General features: G+C 48.9%; 1 protein-coding gene across 2 annotated transcripts in view; it reads right to left on the minus strand.

The window, feature by feature from the left end:
* The window catches only part of LOC116991321 (NACHT, LRR and PYD domains-containing protein 3-like), a 38,696-nt gene extending 29,976 nt beyond the window's left edge, over window positions 1-8,720 (minus strand). The window contains exons 1-2 of one of the 2 annotated variants that reach the window (XM_033049845.1): window positions 8,242-8,720; window positions 6,339-6,629 (exon numbers count right to left, since the gene is read on the minus strand). In XM_033049845.1, coding sequence (XP_032905736.1) covers window positions 6,339-6,629; window positions 8,242-8,329 — 379 coding nt within the window. In that variant the 5' untranslated portion in view covers window positions 8,330-8,720. Of the gene's footprint in view, window positions 1-6,338; window positions 6,630-8,237 lie in introns of both variants that reach the window. The other variant, XM_033049847.1, reaches the window with a different exon arrangement.
* Between the last annotated feature and the right edge of the window lie 9,000 nt (window positions 8,721-17,720).

The following is a 17,720-nucleotide window of genomic DNA, read 5'->3' on the forward strand; positions in this document are numbered from 1 at the left end:
GAGAGAGGGAGAGAGGGGGGGGGAGTGCTGGAGGAGGGATGATCTTATAGAGGTGTATAAAATCATGAAAAAATAGATCGGATAGATGCACAAAGTCTCTTGCCCAGAGTAGGTGAATCAAGGACCAGAGGACATAGGTTTAAGATGAAGGGGAAAAGATTTAACAGGAATCTGAGGGGTAACATTTTCACACAAAGGGTGGTGGGTGTATGGAACAAGCTGCCACATCAGGTAGTTGAGGCTGGGACTATCCCACCGTTTGAGAAACAGTTAGAGAGGTACACGGATAGGACCGATTTGGAGGGAAATGGCCCAAAGTCGAGCAGGTGGAACGAGTGTAGCTGGGACATATTGGCCGGTGTAAGCAGGTTGGGCCGAAGGGACTGTTTCCACGCTGTATCACTCTATGACTCTATGAGCAGTGTATATTTTGCAAAACTACATGGGACATGTAGGATTAATTTAAAGAGCAGCTGATCAGAGCTCAGGACAGGCATGTTCCTGGAATGAGGATGGGGTGCAGATGTAAGGGAACCTTAGACCAAAGAGGTAGTACATTTGGTCAAAAGTTTAAAGGAAGCATTTGTAAATTTGAGAAGATTAAATCAGTTGGGGTCTTTGAGGAATTTAAATCAAGCAAGAAATAACTCACGCAGGAGATTAGAGGCACAAATGGAGCAGGAAATGTTATTAGCCAGTCGGATTAAAGAAAATACCAAGGTTTGTATGCACAGATCACCAACAAGAAGGTAGTCAAAACAATATGATAATCAAATGAAGATAGTACCACTCGTGCATTTAGGTGGGACTTGATGTTTGGCATCAGAGGATGTCGGCACAATATGAAAGATTTGTATCTGTACTCACCACGGAGAAGGACAGTGAGATGAGTGTGGAGAAATATTACTGTGCTGAGGCAATCTGAGATCAAGAAGGAGGTGGTGTTATGGCCCTTGGAGAGCTCCAAGGTTAAATGTACCCAAGGTTATTGTGAGGCACGAGAGGAAATTTCAGGGAATTTGACGATAATCTTTGTATCTTCTTCAGCCATGGGTGAGGCCCGGAAGGACTGGATATTAACCAATATTGTTCATTTCTAGAGATAATCCAGAAATGTACAGGCAGTGGCTGGAAAGATATTGGGTGGATTCTTCGGCATAGGATTTAATGATTTGGAAGAGGGAATTTGGAGCAACACTAGCAAGTTTGCGGATGACACAAAGCTGGGTGGCAGTGTGAGCTGTGAAGGGGATGTTAGGAGGTTGCAGTGTGACCTGGACAGGTTGAGTTAGTGGGCAGATGCGTGGCAGATGCAGTATAATATAGACAAATGTGGGGTTATCCACTTTGGTGGCAAAAACAAGGGGGCAGATTATTATCTCAATGAGGTTAGGTTAGGTAAGGGGGAGGTGCAGCGAGACTTGGGCGTCCTTGTACACCGGTCACTAAAAGTTGACTTACAGGTACAGCAGGCAGTGAAGAAAGCTAATGGAATATTGGCCTTCATAACAAGAGGATTTCAGTATAGGAGTAAAGAGGTTCTTCTGCAGTTGTATAGGGCTCTGGTGAGACCACATCTGGAGTATTGTGTACAGATTTAGGTCTCCTAATTTGAGGAAGGACATCCTTGTAATTGAGGCAGTGCAGCGTAGGTTCACGAGATTGATCCCTGGGATGGCGGGACTGTCATATGAGGAAAGATTGAAAAGACTAGGCTTTTATTCACTGGAGTTTAGAAGGATGAGGGGGTTCTTATGGAAACATATAAAATTATAAAAGGACTGGACAAGCTAGATGCAAGAAAAATGTTCCCAATGTTGGTCGAGTCCAGAACCAGGGGCCACAGTCTTAGAATAAAGGGGAGGTCATTTAAGACTGAGGTGAGAAACAACTTTTTCACCCAGAGAGTTGTGAATTAATGGAATTCCTTGCCACAGAAGGCAGTGGAGGCCAAATCACTAGATGGATTTAAAAGAGATTTAGATAGAGCTCTAGGGGCTAGTGGAGTCAAGGGATATGGGGAGAAGGCAGGCACGGGTTATTGATAGGGGACAATCAGCTATGATCACAATGAATGGCGATGCTGGCTCAAAGGGCCGAATGGCCTCCTGCACCGATTTTCTATGTTTCTATGACTTCTTGAAGGTGCTGGGGATCTGGTTCGGGGGGGCTGAGGCATGTGACAAGAATTGGCTCTAGCGGATAGCAAAGTTGGGGAAGAAACGAGCTGTGGAAGCAACGCTCCCTGTCTATAAAGGGGATACATTTGGTCATCAGGTGTGAGGTGCTCTCGAGGCTGCTGTGCTTGGCGCAAGTGTGGCCTGTCCCTCCTTCCTTCGCCCCATAGATCATGTCTTATACTTTACCTGGGGGTCGAGGATGGAGCGGGTGCGATGTGCCACAATCCACAAGTCGGTAGAGAACGGGGGTGCAAGCATTCCCAACGTTGCCCTCGCTGGCCCATTGGCCTCCACTGCCTTCCGTGGGGTTATCCACTTTGGTGGCAAAAACAAGGGGGCAGATTATTATCTCAATGAGGTTAGGTTAGGTAAGGGGGAGGTGCAGCAAGACCTGGGCGTCCTTGTACACCGGTCACTAAAAGTTGGCTTACAGGTACAGCAGGCAGTGAAGAAAGCTAATGGAATATTGGCCTTCATAACAAGAGGATTTCAGTATAGGAGTAAAGAGGTTCTTCTGCAGTTGTATAGGGCTCTGGTGAGACCACATCTGGAGTATTGTGTACAGATTTAGGTCTCCTAATTTGAGGAAGGACATCCTTGTAATTGAGGCAGTGCAGCGTAGGTTCACGAAAGTGATCCTGGGATGGCGGGACTGTCTATGAGGAAAGATTGAAAAGACTAGGCTTGTATTCATTGGAGTTTAGAAGGATGAGGGGAATCTTATAGAAACATGTTTATTTTCGTTTTGGTTAGTCTAGTTTTGGTTTTTAGTTTGTGTTTTTTGGGGGGGGGATTGAAACGGGGCTTGCTGTCTCTCCCTGCGGGGGAATGCGACTTTTTTGTCGTATTCCCCTTCTCTGCCTCCGTCTGCGCTGAGGCCTAATGGCGGAGCTGGCGACCTCGAGGCTCAGGAGGCAGAGCCCGCTAGGACTCGCACTGGGCTCGCTCCCGTGAGGACGGCCCAGCTCGGGGCTGGAACAGGGCTTTTGTGAGGGGCTGTGACGGCCGGCCCGAGGAAGGAACGGTGCTCCCGTCGGAGTGGCCGAGCTCGTGGAGGTACGGCATTCCCAGCCCGAGGGAGGAGCGGCGCCCGGTCGGGGCGGCCCAGCCACGAGGAGGAGACGGTGCTCACGGTCGGGGCGGCCCAAGCCCAAGGAGGAGCGGTGCCGGTCGGGGCGGACCAGCCCGAGGGCGGAGCGGTGCCCCGGTCGGGGCGGCCCAAGCCCGAGGGAGGAGCGGCGCCCAGTCGGGGCGGCCCAGCCCGAGGGAGGAGCGGCGCCCAGTCGGGGCGGCCTGGCGCGAGGGAGGAGCGGCGGCCTGGCGCGAGGCTGAGACGGTGGCAGTACTCACGTGAGGGCGATCCGGCTCGGGGCTGGAATGATGCTCCGGGGGCTGGGACAGCAGTTCTGGTGGCGGTGGCCTGAGACCGGGTTCGGCCGCGGGCCAGCGGCTGCGTCAGCAGGTCTGGTGAGCGGCAGCTTCGACTACCCCGGGCCGCGGTGTTTGAGCCGCGTGACAGGTTTTAACATCGCCCGGGGGGTATCGCCTCAGCGCAGAAGGCGAAGAGGAGGGAAGAGACTGCAGCCCTAAGACTTTTGCCTCCATCACAGTGAGGAGATGTTGGGTGGACTCACTGTGGTGGATGTTAATATGTGTTTATTGTTGTTTTTTTTATTGTATTGTATTGTATGTATGACTGCTTCAATTTCGTTCAGACTTCGGTCTGGATGACAATAAAAGGCTATCTATCTATCTATCTATAAAATTATAAAAGGACTGGTCAAGCTAGATGCAGGAAAAATGTTCCCAATGTTGGGCGAGTCCAGTACCAGGGGCCACAGTCTTAGAATAAAGGGGAGGTCATTTAAGACTGAGGTGAGAAAAAACGTATTCACCCAGAGAGTTGTGAATTTATGGAATTCCCTGCCACAGAGGGCAGTGGAGGCCAAGTCACTGGATGGATTTAAGAGGGAGTTAGATAGAGCTCTAGGGGCTAGTGGAGAAGGGATATGGGGAGAAGGCAGGCAAGGATTATTGATAGGGGACGATCAGCCATGATTACAATGAATGGCGGTGCTGGCTCGAAGGGCCAAATGGCCCCCTCCTGCACCTATTTTCTATGTTTCTATGTTTCTACTCGAACTTGTAGGAGAATGGACTAATTCGGACAGTCGGCACTGCTCTATGCATGGCAGGTCTTGTCTTGCAAATGTGTGTGAGTTTTTTCTGCAGATAACAAAGGCGATTGATAAGGGATCTTGTTTATGTATATTTTAGTTAAAGACCCTCATTCCTTGTCTCCAGAGATGCTGCCTGACCCGCTGAGTTACTCCAGCCAATTGTGTCTATGTATGGTATCCACAGTGACTTGTCCTTTGGATAGAAGACAGAGAGTTGTGGTTGAATGCAGTTATTCTGGCTCAAGGTCCGTGACCAGTGGATCCATGCTGTGATATTGGTGTTTGTGATATATATAAATGATTTGGAAGTTAATGTAGATGGGATGATTAGGACATTTGCAGATGCCACTAAAATCCCAGGTGTTGTGGACCTTTCTATGGAGAGGGAAATTGTCAAAATATGGAGCAGAATATAGATCAACTAGAAACGGGAAGACAAAGAGCAGATGGTTTAATGCGACCAAGTTGAGGTGTTTTGGGAGGTCGAATGTAAAGGGGAAGTGTGAAGTTAACGGCAAGAGCCTGAACACCATTGATATATAATGTACAGAAAGGTCTTAAGGTACAAGTTGATGGATCCCTGTAAGTGGCAAAGCAAGTGATAAAGATGGCATGTGGTGTGCTTGCCTTCACCGTTCAGGACTCTGAGCAAGTTGCCACTTTATAGTCATTTGGTTAGCGCACATGTGGAGTATTGCATGCAATTGTGCTTGGCCCATTACAGGAAGGATGTGTTGCTTCCACAGACCGTGCAGATGGCATTTACCAGAATATTCCACAGATTCCAGGCTATTGGCCTGGAGGAAAGGTTGGACAGAATTTTTTTGAGAGAATGTCAGAGGCTGTGGAGAGACTCCATATGGGGTTATAACATTGTGAGATTAGTCAAAACCCTTTTCCCAGGGTAGAAATGTCAAATAGAAATAAATTTAAGGTGAGAGGGGTAAAGTTTAAAGGAAATGTGCTGCGCAAGTTGTATTTCCACAGAGTATCGGGTGCGTAGAATGTTCCGCCAGGGGTGGCGGCTGATACATTAGTGGCATCTGTGGGGCTTTTGGATGGACATGTGCACATGCAATGAATGGAGATATATGGATCACGTGCAGATTAGTTTTACTTGGCATCACGATTGGCGAGGATATTGTGAGAGGAAGGGCCTGTTCCTGTGCAGTATTATTCTACGTTCTGTTTTATGACCCTCTGAATGCCCTTTCATAAATATGCTTACAAATATGACGTCGTTCATAAATTATAGAAGCAGAATTTGGCCATTCAGGCCATCAAGTCTACTCCATTATTCAATCATGGCTGATCTATATTTCCCTCTCAACCCCATTCACCTACCTTCTCCCCATAATCCATGATGCCCGTACTAATCAAGATTCTGTTAGTCTCCACATTGACAACCTCCACTGCCTTATGTGGCAATGAATTCTGCAGATTCACTGCCGACTAAAAAACAAACCCTGCTTGTCTCCTTTCTAAAGGTGCATCCTTTTATTCTAAGGCTAGGGCCTCTGTTCCTAGACTCTCCCACTAGGCAGCACAGGGATAGAGCACCAGAGACCCAGGTTCGATCCTGATTACAGGTCATGTCTGTTCGGTTTGTATGTTCGCCCCGTGACCTGCGTGGGTTTCTCTGGGATCTCCAGTCTCCTCCCACACGCTAAAGACGTAATTGGTTTGGAATAAATGTAAATCGTCTCTTGTGTGTGGTAGGATAGTGTTAGTGGCGGGCGGGGATTGCTGGTCGGCACGGACTCGATGGGCCAAAGGGCCTGTTTCCAAGCTGTATCCTTAAACTAAACTAAAAAACGAAACTAGTGGAAACATTGTCTCCACATACACTCTATCCAGGCCTTTTTGAGAACACCCCCCTCATCCCCTCGCCCATCCACTGGTCATTTCCTTGTAAATGAACACTAGAAGCAATTTTCCTATAATAATTGACGTGCACTAAAATGTTTACTCTACTAACCTGCGCCACGGAGAATGGATGGAGGGTTGTTCATTGATACATTTTGGTGAATCCCAGGCAGTTCAATGGGAGCTGCAACCCGGAACCAAGGGTCCTCTCGTGGAGCTGGTCTCTGAGCAAGTCCACCGGATCTGTCTCCTGCTGACTGACCCACTTCCGTCGGAATGGGGCCATGATTCCGATATCCTTCAGTGGGACGGGTCCTTGTGGACTGACCATGTGGCCCAGCTGAGAAACTTCCCTGTTGAGTAGGTTTAGCTGAACTTGCCCCCATTTTAGTTAATTTGCAATCTGTAAAATACAAACTAGTTTAATATACGGTGATAAAACAGGGAGTAAAAACATAGGCGTTAATCGGCGTAACTGAGGATTAATGACTAAACTGTGACATGAGTGGCTGCGTCAATACATCCAACAATAACATCATTCCACTTGAAGGTTACCGGGCAACAGTGAAATTGACACATCACAATTGCGGTTCAAAGTGCAAATGATCTTCACAATCTCGGAGTGACGAGAAAACACAAGCAATGGTGCAGATAAGTGAAGACATATTGTGGGTAAACCAGACGTAATAGTCACAACTTTGGGACTAATCCCTATAGGATCACAGAGTGCCAGATTTTCCTGGATCCATCCATCCCCCACATTTTCCCATCTCCACACCTTTTTGCTTTCCGCAGAGACCGTTCTCTCTGCAACTCCCTGGTTAACTCATCCATTCTTACCCAAACCACCCGCTCCCCAGGTACTTTCCCCTGCAACCGCAGGAGATGCAACACCTGTCCCTTTACCTCCCCCCTCGACCCTGACCAGGGACCCCAACAGTCCCTTCAGGAGGTTCGCTTGCACCTCCTCCAACCTCATCTACTGTATGCATTATTCTATGTGTGTACTCCAATAAATCGTCAAGACAGATATATATCGTCAAGATGGCAGACTGAGTGATCATTTTGCTGAACACCTTTGCTCAGTTCCCCTTGGCCTACGTCATCTCCTGGTTGCCTTTTTATGGGCCTGTCCCACTTAGGCAATTTTTTAGGCGACTGCCAGCGACTAGGACAATGGAATTCACCAAAGTCAGCACCTGGGGACAACCTACGACAGCCCAAATTGTCGCAACTGTCCCAGAAAGTGTTTCAATATGTTGCCTGTAGTCGCCTAAAAATCCACCTAAGTGGAACAGGCCCATAACTTCCCTTGTCATTCTCACACTGACCTTTCTGTCCTGGGCCTCTTCCACTGTTAGAGTGGGGCCAAACACAAATTGGAGGATTTTGCTTTGGCAGCTTCGAACCCAGCGATATAAATATTGATTTCTCTAACTTCAATGAACCTTTGCATCCCCTCTTTGTGTCCTGCCCCATCCTGCTGAGTTTCACTGTTTGTATCACTGGTTCCCATAGCCTACAATGGACCATTGTGAGCTCCACCTTTCCTTGATCATCGTTGCTAGCTTTGATTTGTACTTTTGCAGATCTCTTATTCATTTCTTCTATGCACTTTTTCATATCCCTCGTTTCCCTTTCCCCTGACAGTCAGTATGAAGAATCGCCACCTATTCCTTCTCTCCAGAGATGCTGCCTGCTTGCCTGTCCGGCTGAGTTACTCCAGCTTTTTGTGTCTGTCTTCCGAGTAGAGCACTGTCCAATACGATTGGAAACATCCTGCCCTTGTCACACGCTGCTTGAACCCCCAAAACACTGCCCCCCCCCCCCCCCTCCCCCCGGGACCCGTCCTTCCCCGGTCAGGCACGGCGAGTGAGATCCCTGTACTGGGCGTTGCAAGGTCGTTGTATTCTCGACCATCCCCCACCCACCCACCCACAGCCGAGTCCACCACATACATCACTGAAACACACATGAAATGCGCCGCTTCCTCTGCCAGCTGCAGACTCACCGACCGACAGATTCTTGCTTAGTTCTTGGTCCTATAAAATATTCCAAATGGGATTTAAACTGGATCCCGGGCCCACAGCCCCTGCTGCTCATGCGGTCTGTTTCAGATTATCCTTCAAGACTACGGCAGCTGCCCCCCGGTCCGGATGCTGCCGCACTCCCCTCTCCCACAAACCCGCCTCCACCTCCACCGTCCTGGGAAACCGGAACCGAAACCGAAAGTCAATTCCTCGGCGGGGCGTCAGCGGGTAAACCGCGGCTGAGTGAGTGAGTAAGTGGTGCAGCCACGTCCGCCGCCCCACAAACTTCAGTCCAAAGTTCACACTTGTCGCTGAGCTGCGGCTCCACCCGGTCCCACTTGAAACTTCCCTCGCTCCATGTAAACCCCGGCCCCGCGTAGCCATCTATCGGCAACATGGCTACGGCCGGGGACAGATCCCGTTCCTCGCCGACATGCGGAGACTGTCGCCTCCCGGCACAGCATCACACGTTCTCACCTCCCCACCATCGAAGGGATTTAAATCAGTCTTTGCCTCAAAAAAGGCATCATCAGAGACACACGCCACCTTTGCCATCGGGAAGAAAGGACAGAAGCCTAGCAACTGTAAGGGGGAGGATCAGGAACAGGTTCTGCAGCCATCAGGCTATTAGAAAAGTCAAGAGAGTTTTATTGTCCTGTGTCCCAGATAGGACAATAAAATGCTTGCTTGCTGCAGCACAACAGAATATAGAACAGTACAGTGTGTCTATATATCATAGACCATATATATATATATATATATATATACACACATAAATAAACAGATAATGTGCAATAGGCTGTTATAGTTCAGAGTTTGTTTAATGCCGAGTTTAATAGCCTGATGGCTGTGGGGAAGTAGCTGTTCCTGAACCTGGATGTACCAGATTTCAGGCTCCTGTACCTTCTTCCCGATGGCAGCGGAGAGATGAGTGTGTGACCAGGATGCTGTGGGTCTTTGATGATGTTGGCAGCCTTTTTGAGGCAGTGACTGCGATAGATCCCTTCGATGGTGGGGAGGTCAGAGCCGATGATGCACTGGGCAGTGGTTACAACTTTCTGCATTCTTTTCCGCTCCTGGATGTTCAAGTTGCCGAACCAAGCCATGGTGCAACCAGTCAGCATGCTCTCTACTGTGCAACTGTAGATGTTAGAGAGAGTCCTCCCTGACATACCGACTCTCCGTAGTTTTCTCGGGAAGTAGAGGCGCTGATGTGCTTTCTTTATAATTGCATCAGTGTGCTGGGACCAGGAAAGATCTTTGGAAATATGCACACCCAGGAATTTTAAGTTCATTTACTCAGAGCTGCTGTGGATTTGGAAGCAACAGTAACAAAGATAAGCAGGAGAAAACACTGATTGGCTCTAGCCCACGTGGGAGGAGAGAAGTGAGTCAGAGGGGGGGAAACAGTTGAAAACTGAGGAATTTGGTTTGTAAATTGGTAAATTAGGCAATTTATCAGTCAATATAAGCAAGACGGCTCTTAGGGAGCGGCAGTGAGGGAAGTGCCCTGTGAGTAAAGTGCGAGTCTTTGGCTCGAGAGTCTTCGATGAGGAGGCTGAGGAGAGGAGGCTACGCAAAATGCTGAAGAGGGAGAGACGATAGAAGGAGATGTCAGGCAAGCTGATTCAGTGCAATGCTTGCAGTATGTGGGAGGTCAAGGACACTGCTGGTGCCTCTGGCTGCTACAAATGTGAGAAGTCCATCCAGGTACAGCTCCTGAAGGACCGTGTTGGGGAACTGGAGAAGCAAGTGGATGACCTCAGGTTCAACCGAGAAACTGAGTCGTTCCTCGACAAGTCCTACAGTAAGATTGTTACACCTAAGGTACCGGAAGAGAGAAGGTGGGTGACGGTGAGGAAGGGAGGGGAGCATGGAATGCAAACGTCCCCGGGTGTTGTACTTCTTGTGAACAGGTTCACCCACTTAGAAGCTGTCGGGTCAGAAGACGTTATTACACCGAGCGGCGGACTGGCTTGCGAAGCAAAAAGGGCTGTTGAGTCAAAACCAAAGAGGCCAACGTCAGGCAACGCCATTGTGAGAGGTACGGACAGGGGTTTCTGCGGCAACAGACGGGATGCGAGGATGGTGTGCTGCCTTCCTGGTCCAGGATGTCACGGACAGAGTGCAGAAAATCCTCACGGGCGAAGGTGAACATCCAGAAGTGGTAGTGCATGTCGGCACAAACAATGTCGGAAAGAAGGAGATGAATATTCTGCAGCATGACTTCAGAGAGCTCGGAAAAATGCTGAAAAGCAGGACCTCCAGGGTTGTTATCTCCGATTTGCTTCCAGTTCCTCGTGCTGGCGAGAGCAGGAACAGGAAGATACGGGACCTGAATGTGTGGCTGAGGAACTGGTGCACGGGGCAGGGATTTAGATTCTTAAATCACTGGGATCTGTTTTGGAGTAAGGGGGAACAGTACAAAAGGGACGGTTTGCATCTTAACAGGTGTGGGACCAGCATTCTGGCAGGCAGGTTTGCCACTGCTACACGGGTGGTTTTAAACTGAATAAGGGGGGTGGGGTGTCAAATGGGATAGTCGAGGATGGAGTTAAAGGGAAAGGGTTTCTTAATTGTGTGAGCGTAGAGACAGAGGGGTGAAAAATGAGGGGAGAAGCAATAGGTAGCAAGGTGAAAAGTAAAAGTGGCAGGCAGACAAATCCAGGCCAAAAATCAAAAAGGGCCACTTTTCACCATAATTGTTTAAGGGGTAAGAGTGGTGTTAAAACAAGCCTGAAGGCTTTGTGTCTCAATGCAAGGAGCATTCATAATAAGGTGGATGAGTTGAATGTGCAGATAGCTATTAATGACTATGATATAGTTGGGATCACGGAGACATGGCAGTGGGTAGCGGCCATTTGGCCCATTGAGCCTAGACCGTCATTGAACCAGCACCCTCCTAGGATCCCTTTTACCTTGTGTAGGAAGGAACTGCAGACGCTGGTTTATACCGAAAATAGACACAAAATGCTTGAGTAACTCAGTTGATCAGGCAGCATCTCTGAAGAAGAGTCCTGACCTGAAACAATACGTCACCCATACATTTTCTCCAGAGATGCTGCCTTACTGAGTTACTCCAGCATTTTGTGTCTATATGCCCCTATTGCCTTGCCCTTCCTCCCAGACATTTGCAACGTTTCCCCTTCAGTGCTAGGCCCAGCCCTCTTTGTGAAGGGTCTCCTGAAGCGCTGTCTCTCCACTCTCTGCCGATTGCCTCTGGTGTGATCACCCGAAGTCCATGTTGTACGTCGCTTGGAACAACTTCTCCTTGTTTGTTCCACCACAGGATTGTGAACATGCTCTCAGTCTCTTACTCCCCTGCTCTCAGTCTCCTACTCCCCTCGCCTGCAACGTAAATAGCCCGAGAGTCCACGCATGACTGAGACCTTTCATTGCTCACCCATTCTGGCTTCCCTATGAACTCTTGACATCCTTCCTGGTGTGAGGCCAGTGCTGACCCTGGAATCTATCCGGGGTTAGCCAATGTTTGGCATGGCAGCTCTCTGTGTTTTTGTCCCTGATTCCTCTATAATTAGGAGCAGGGAGGTTGGGTTTTTCCACAGCGTTCTCCATTAGTCCGACCCCTTGACCTCGTGCCCTCATACTCCAGGCACCTCCTCCCATCGAACGCTTCCACATGGTTCCGTGTGTGAGTGTGGGAAGCCTCCACTCTCCCTCCACACCATCCCTCCACCCCTCCTTCACGTTCACCAGCCCACCAGCCTGCCAGCCCGAACCTACTGCGGTGGGTTGCTGACCCCCACCCCCTTCCCCGTTTTACGGGGGCCAGGCCTGAGTCAGTCAGCCCGGAGCCATGAGTGAGAGTTGAGTCCAGAACTGTGAGTCCACCAGCCATGAGTGAGTGAACTGTGTCCACCAGCCATCAGTCTGGAAGTCACTCTCAGTCCAGTGGTCGTGCTCAGTCCAGAGGTCGCGCTCAGTCCAGATGTCGGGCGTGAGTATAGTCAAGAGAGTTTTACTGTCATACTAGACTAAGTGGGACCCGTTGGGTCCCAGCTTCACATGGGAGGGCTCTCCACCAATTCGAATATTACTGGGGAGGGGGAGTGTTCTGGAGCGCTAACATGGGTGTTGTGGGACGACGGGACTGGTTTCCAGAGGGCTAGTTTGGACATTGTTGGCGAACACACACACACACACACACACACACACACACTCACACACACACACACACACACACACATACACACACACACACACACACACACACACACTCACAAACACACATACACGTACATTCACAAATACATGCACAAACACTCACAAACACTCACACATACACACACATACACACCCACTCACACACACAGGCACACACACAGACACACATACACTCACACAATCACACTCCCACTCACACACACACATCACTCACACACATACACACACACACTCACACACACACACATACACACCCACACACACACAGGCACACACACAGACACACTTACACTCACACATACACACTCCCACTCACACACACACATCACTCGCACACACACTCACACACACATACACACACACACACACATACACTCACAAACCCACATACACTCACAAATACATGCACAAACACACTCACAAACACTCACACACACACACACACATACACACCCACACACACACATGCACACAGACACACTTACACTCACACATACACACTCCCACTCACACACACACATCACTCTCACACACATACACACACTCACACACACACACACATACACACATACTCACACACACACACACACACTCACAGACACACACACATACACTCTCAAACAGACACACTCACACACACACACACACATACACACATACTCACACACACACACACACACTCACAGACACACACACATACACTCACAAACAGACACACTCACACACACACTCATACACTCACACACACACACAGACACACACTCAGACTCACACACACATACACTCACAAACACATACACACACACATCACTGACTCACATACCATATACAGTATATGGCAGTAAACTTTAGAAACATAGAAAATGGGTGCAGGAGGAGGCCATTCGGCCCTTCGATTCATTGTGATCATGGCTGATCGTCCCCAAACAATAACCCGTGCCTACCTTCTCCCCATATCCCTTGATTCCACTAGCCCCTAGAGCTCTATCTAATTCTGTCTTAAATCCATGCAGTGATTTGGCCTCCACTGCCCTCTGTGGCAGGGAATTCCACAAATTCACAATTCTCTGGGTGAAAATGTTTTTTCTCACCTGAGTCTTAAAAGGCCCCTTTATTCTAACACTGTGACCACTGGTTCTGGACTCACCAAACAATGGGAACATTTTTCCTTCATTTAGCTTGTCCAGTCCTTTTATAATTTTATATGTTTCTATAAGATCTCCCCTCGTCCTTCTAAACTCCAGTGAATACAAGCCTAGTCTTTTCAATCTTTCCTCATATGACAGTCCCGCCATCCCAGGGATCAATCTCGTGAACCTACACTGCACTGCCTCAATCACAAGGATGTCCTTCCTCAAATTAGGAGACCAAAACTGTACGCAATACTCCAGATACTCCAGATGTGGTCTTACCAGAGTCCTATACAACTGCAGAAGAACCTCGCTACTCCTATACTGAAATCATATAACCATATAACAATTACAGCACGGAAATTGTCTTGTTATGAAGGCCAACATTCCATTAGCTTTCTTCACTGCCTGCTGTACCTGCATGCCAACTTTCAGTGACTGGTGTACAAGGGCACCCAGGTCTCGCTGTACCTCCCCCTTACCTAACCTAACCCCATTGAGATAATAATCTGACCCCTTGTTTTTGCCACCAAAGTGGATAACCTCCCATTTATCTATATTATACTGCATCTGCGACGCATCTGCCCACTCACTCAACCTGTCCAGGTCACCCTGCAACCTCCAAAAATCCTCTTCACAGTTCACCGCCACCCAGCTTTGTGTCATCCGCAAACTTGCTAGTGTTGCTCCTAATTCCCTCTCCCAAATGGCATTGTCATTAAGAGCTAAAAAATCATTTATTGCAAGTACATTGCAGACTCACAGTTCAGTTGATTCACATGAAAGTCGTGGCCTCTCCCTCGTGATCTTGCAGAGTAACTGATTCATGTCGAGGCATCCGGGGTTTTATAGTCCTCCCCTACTCCCCCAGAAGGGGCGTTACCTTCATCGCAGTGATTGACAGGCGGTGGATCTCAAGGTTTTTTAAACACTCATTATTTTTTATTATTCATTGATGGGAAAAAATTTCGGGGCCTGCTCAGCGGAGGACTGTGAGTAAGTTGTCCAAAAATCATAGCGATATATGGTAGCATTTTTTCTAAAATCAATACACAGTGCAGACAGGATGTGGGCAAGATGACACTTTTAATTATATAGATATGTCCCGTATGTGTGTGTGTGTGGGTGTGATGGAGGGTGTGTGTCATGGAGGGTGTGTGTGTGTTATGGAGGGTGTGTGTGTGTGTGTGTGTCATGGAGGGTGTGTGTGTGACATGGAGGGTGTGTGTGTGTGATGGATGAGTCCACCAGCCGCGAGTGACTGAACTGTGAGTCCACCAGCCATGAGTGACTGAACTGTGAGTCCACCAGCTGTGAGTGACTGAACTGTGAGTGGCTGAACTGTGAGTCCACCAGCCATAAGTGACTGAACTGTGAGTCAACCAGCCGTGAGTGAGTGAACTGTGAGTCCACCATTCGTGAGTGACTGAACTGTGAATCTACCAGCCATGAGTGACTGAACTGTGAGCCCACCAGCGGTGAGTGAGTGAACTTTGAGTCCACCAGCCATGAGAGAGTGAACTGTAAGCCCACCAGCCGTGAGTGACTGATCTGTGAGTCCACCAGCCATGAGTGACTGATCTGTGAGACCACCAGCCGTGAGTGACTGAACTGTGAGTCCACCAGCTGTGAGTGACTGAACTGTGAGTCCTCCAGCCATGAGTGACTGAACTGTGAGTCCATCAGTCATGGGTGAGTGAACTGAGTCCATCAGCCATGAATGAGTGAACTGTGAGCGCACCAGCCGTGAGTGAGTGAATAGTGAGCCCACCAGTCGTGAGTGATTGAACTGTGAGTCCACCAGCCATGAGTGACTGATCTGTGTCCACCAGCCGTGAGCGAGTGAACTGTGAGCCCACCAGCCATGAGTGAACTGTGAGTCCACCAGTCGTGAGTGACTTAACTGTGAGCCCACCAGCCGTGAGTGACTGAACTGTGAGTCCACCAGCCGTGAGTGAACTGTGAGTGCACCAGCCATGAGTGACTGAACTGTGAGTCCAAGAATCCTTTTGGCCCACAACACCCGGACTAGCCCTCCAGAACGCCCACCGACTGAAGCCGTCCCCCTCCCCAGGCTCCAGGACACACCCCCCCCCCACCAGCCCCCGACAGCCCCTGCCTGACTAGAACGCAACAAGAGACGCAACAAGAAAAAATGGACTGAATAAATCTCCTCTTTAATGTTTAAATTGTTGTTGTATTTTAAGAGTTATTCACATTTTCAGCTTTAATAAATCGCTTTTCCACTTGCTTCCACAGCCCGTCAGCTGCACCTCCGCAGTAATACCTGTGTGTTCTACATCACAATGGAAACTCAATGGGAGGGAATGGCTGTGCCGCTGGTGAGCTGCTAAGAGTGGATGGGGGGGCATGTGAGGGGGGGATGGAGTGAATGGGGGCGATGAGGGGAGGAGGGGGGATCAGGGGCATCACAATGGGAACCCATCAGCCGTGCCTGTGCAGTTGGGGGCTATGCGTGAGGGGTGGAATATTGCGTTGGGGGACCAGGCCTCCCGTGTGAGAGTGGGACCCAACACTTTGTCTAATATAGTTATAAAACTTTCGTCTTGTCCTCTTCCAGTTTGCGTTGATTTTACATTTGCATAAAAATGGTACCAGATAGCACTACGATTTTTGCCACATAACTCGCCATTCTCACGTGCTGCAAGTGCAACAAGTTTGTTCCGATCTGCAGAATAGTACAACAGTTATGAAGGATTGAAAATCGTTAAAAAAAACACCCCTTCCGGCATCCGCTGTCAATCACAAGTGGCGAGGAGAATAAAGCTGAAGGTGCGGAGTGAGCAGAGTGTTGAGCGCGTGTGGAGTGCGCGGAGTGAGCAGCATGTGGAGAGAGCAGGGTGTGGAGAGAGAGCAGCATGTGGGCTGATTCTGTGGTGACAAGCATGACGAGCTGGGAGCCACTGAGTGGAACCGGGAGCCAATGAGGGAAACCGGAGCTGGACCGGGAGCATTTGAGTGAGACTCAAAGCTGAAGGTATGGGGTGAGCAGAGAGTGAGCTGCGACTGTGGCGACCACATACCTTCCCCCCCCCCCCCACAGCCACCACCACCCCCCCCCCCCCCCCCGCCGCACCCACACACCCCTCTCCCTCCCCCACACACCACCCCTCCCCCCACACAACACCCCCTCCACCCACACACCCTCAACCCCCCAAAAATCAAAATGGGCCACTTTTCAAGATAATTGTGTAAGGGATAAGAGTGTTGTAAAAACAAGCCTGGAGGCTTTGTGTCTCAATGCAAGGAGCATTCGTAATAAGGTGGATGACGAATGTGCAGATAGTTATTAATCAATATGATATAGTTGGGATCACGGAGACATGGCTCCAGGGTGACCAAGACTGGGAGCTGAACATCCAGGGATATGCAATATTCAGGAGGGATAGACAGAAAGGAAAAGGAGAAGGGGTAGCGTTGCTGGTTAGAGAGGAGATTAACGCAATAGAAAGGAAGGACATTAGCTTGGAGGATGTGGAATCGATATGGGTAGAGCTGCGAAATACTAAGGAGCAGATAACGCTAGTGGGAGTTGTGTACTGGCCACGTAACAGTAGTAGTGGTTGGGGATGGCATCAAACAGGAAATGTTGAAATGCGTGCAACAAAGGTAAAACAGTTATAATGGGTGACTTCAATCTACATATCGATTGGTTGAATCAAATTAACAGGGGTGCTGAGGAAGAGGATTTCTTGGAATGTATGCGGGATAGTTTTCTAAACCAACATGTAGAGGAACTAACGAGAGAGCAGGCTATTCTAGACTGGGTATTGAGTAATGAGGAAGGGTTAGTTAGCAGTCTTGTTGTGCATGGCCCCTTGGGCAAGAGTGACCATAATATGGTTGAGTTCGTCATTAGGATGGAGAGTGACATTGTTAATTTAGAAACCAGGGTTCTGAACTTAAAGAAAGGTAACTTAGAGGGTATGAGACGTGAATTGGCCAAGATGGACTGGCAATTGATTCTCAAAGGGTTGACGGTGGATATGCAATGGAAGGCAATTAAAGACTGCATGGATGAACTACAACAATTGTTCATCCAAGTTTGGCAAAAGAATAAATCAGGGAAGGTAGTACATCCGTGGATAACAAGGGAAATAAGGGGTAGTATCAAAACAAAAGATGAAG

This window comes from Amblyraja radiata, chromosome 33 (genome assembly GCF_010909765.2).
Source record: "Amblyraja radiata isolate CabotCenter1 chromosome 33, sAmbRad1.1.pri, whole genome shotgun sequence".
In the NCBI taxonomy this organism is placed as follows: domain Eukaryota; kingdom Metazoa; phylum Chordata; class Chondrichthyes; order Rajiformes; family Rajidae; genus Amblyraja; species Amblyraja radiata.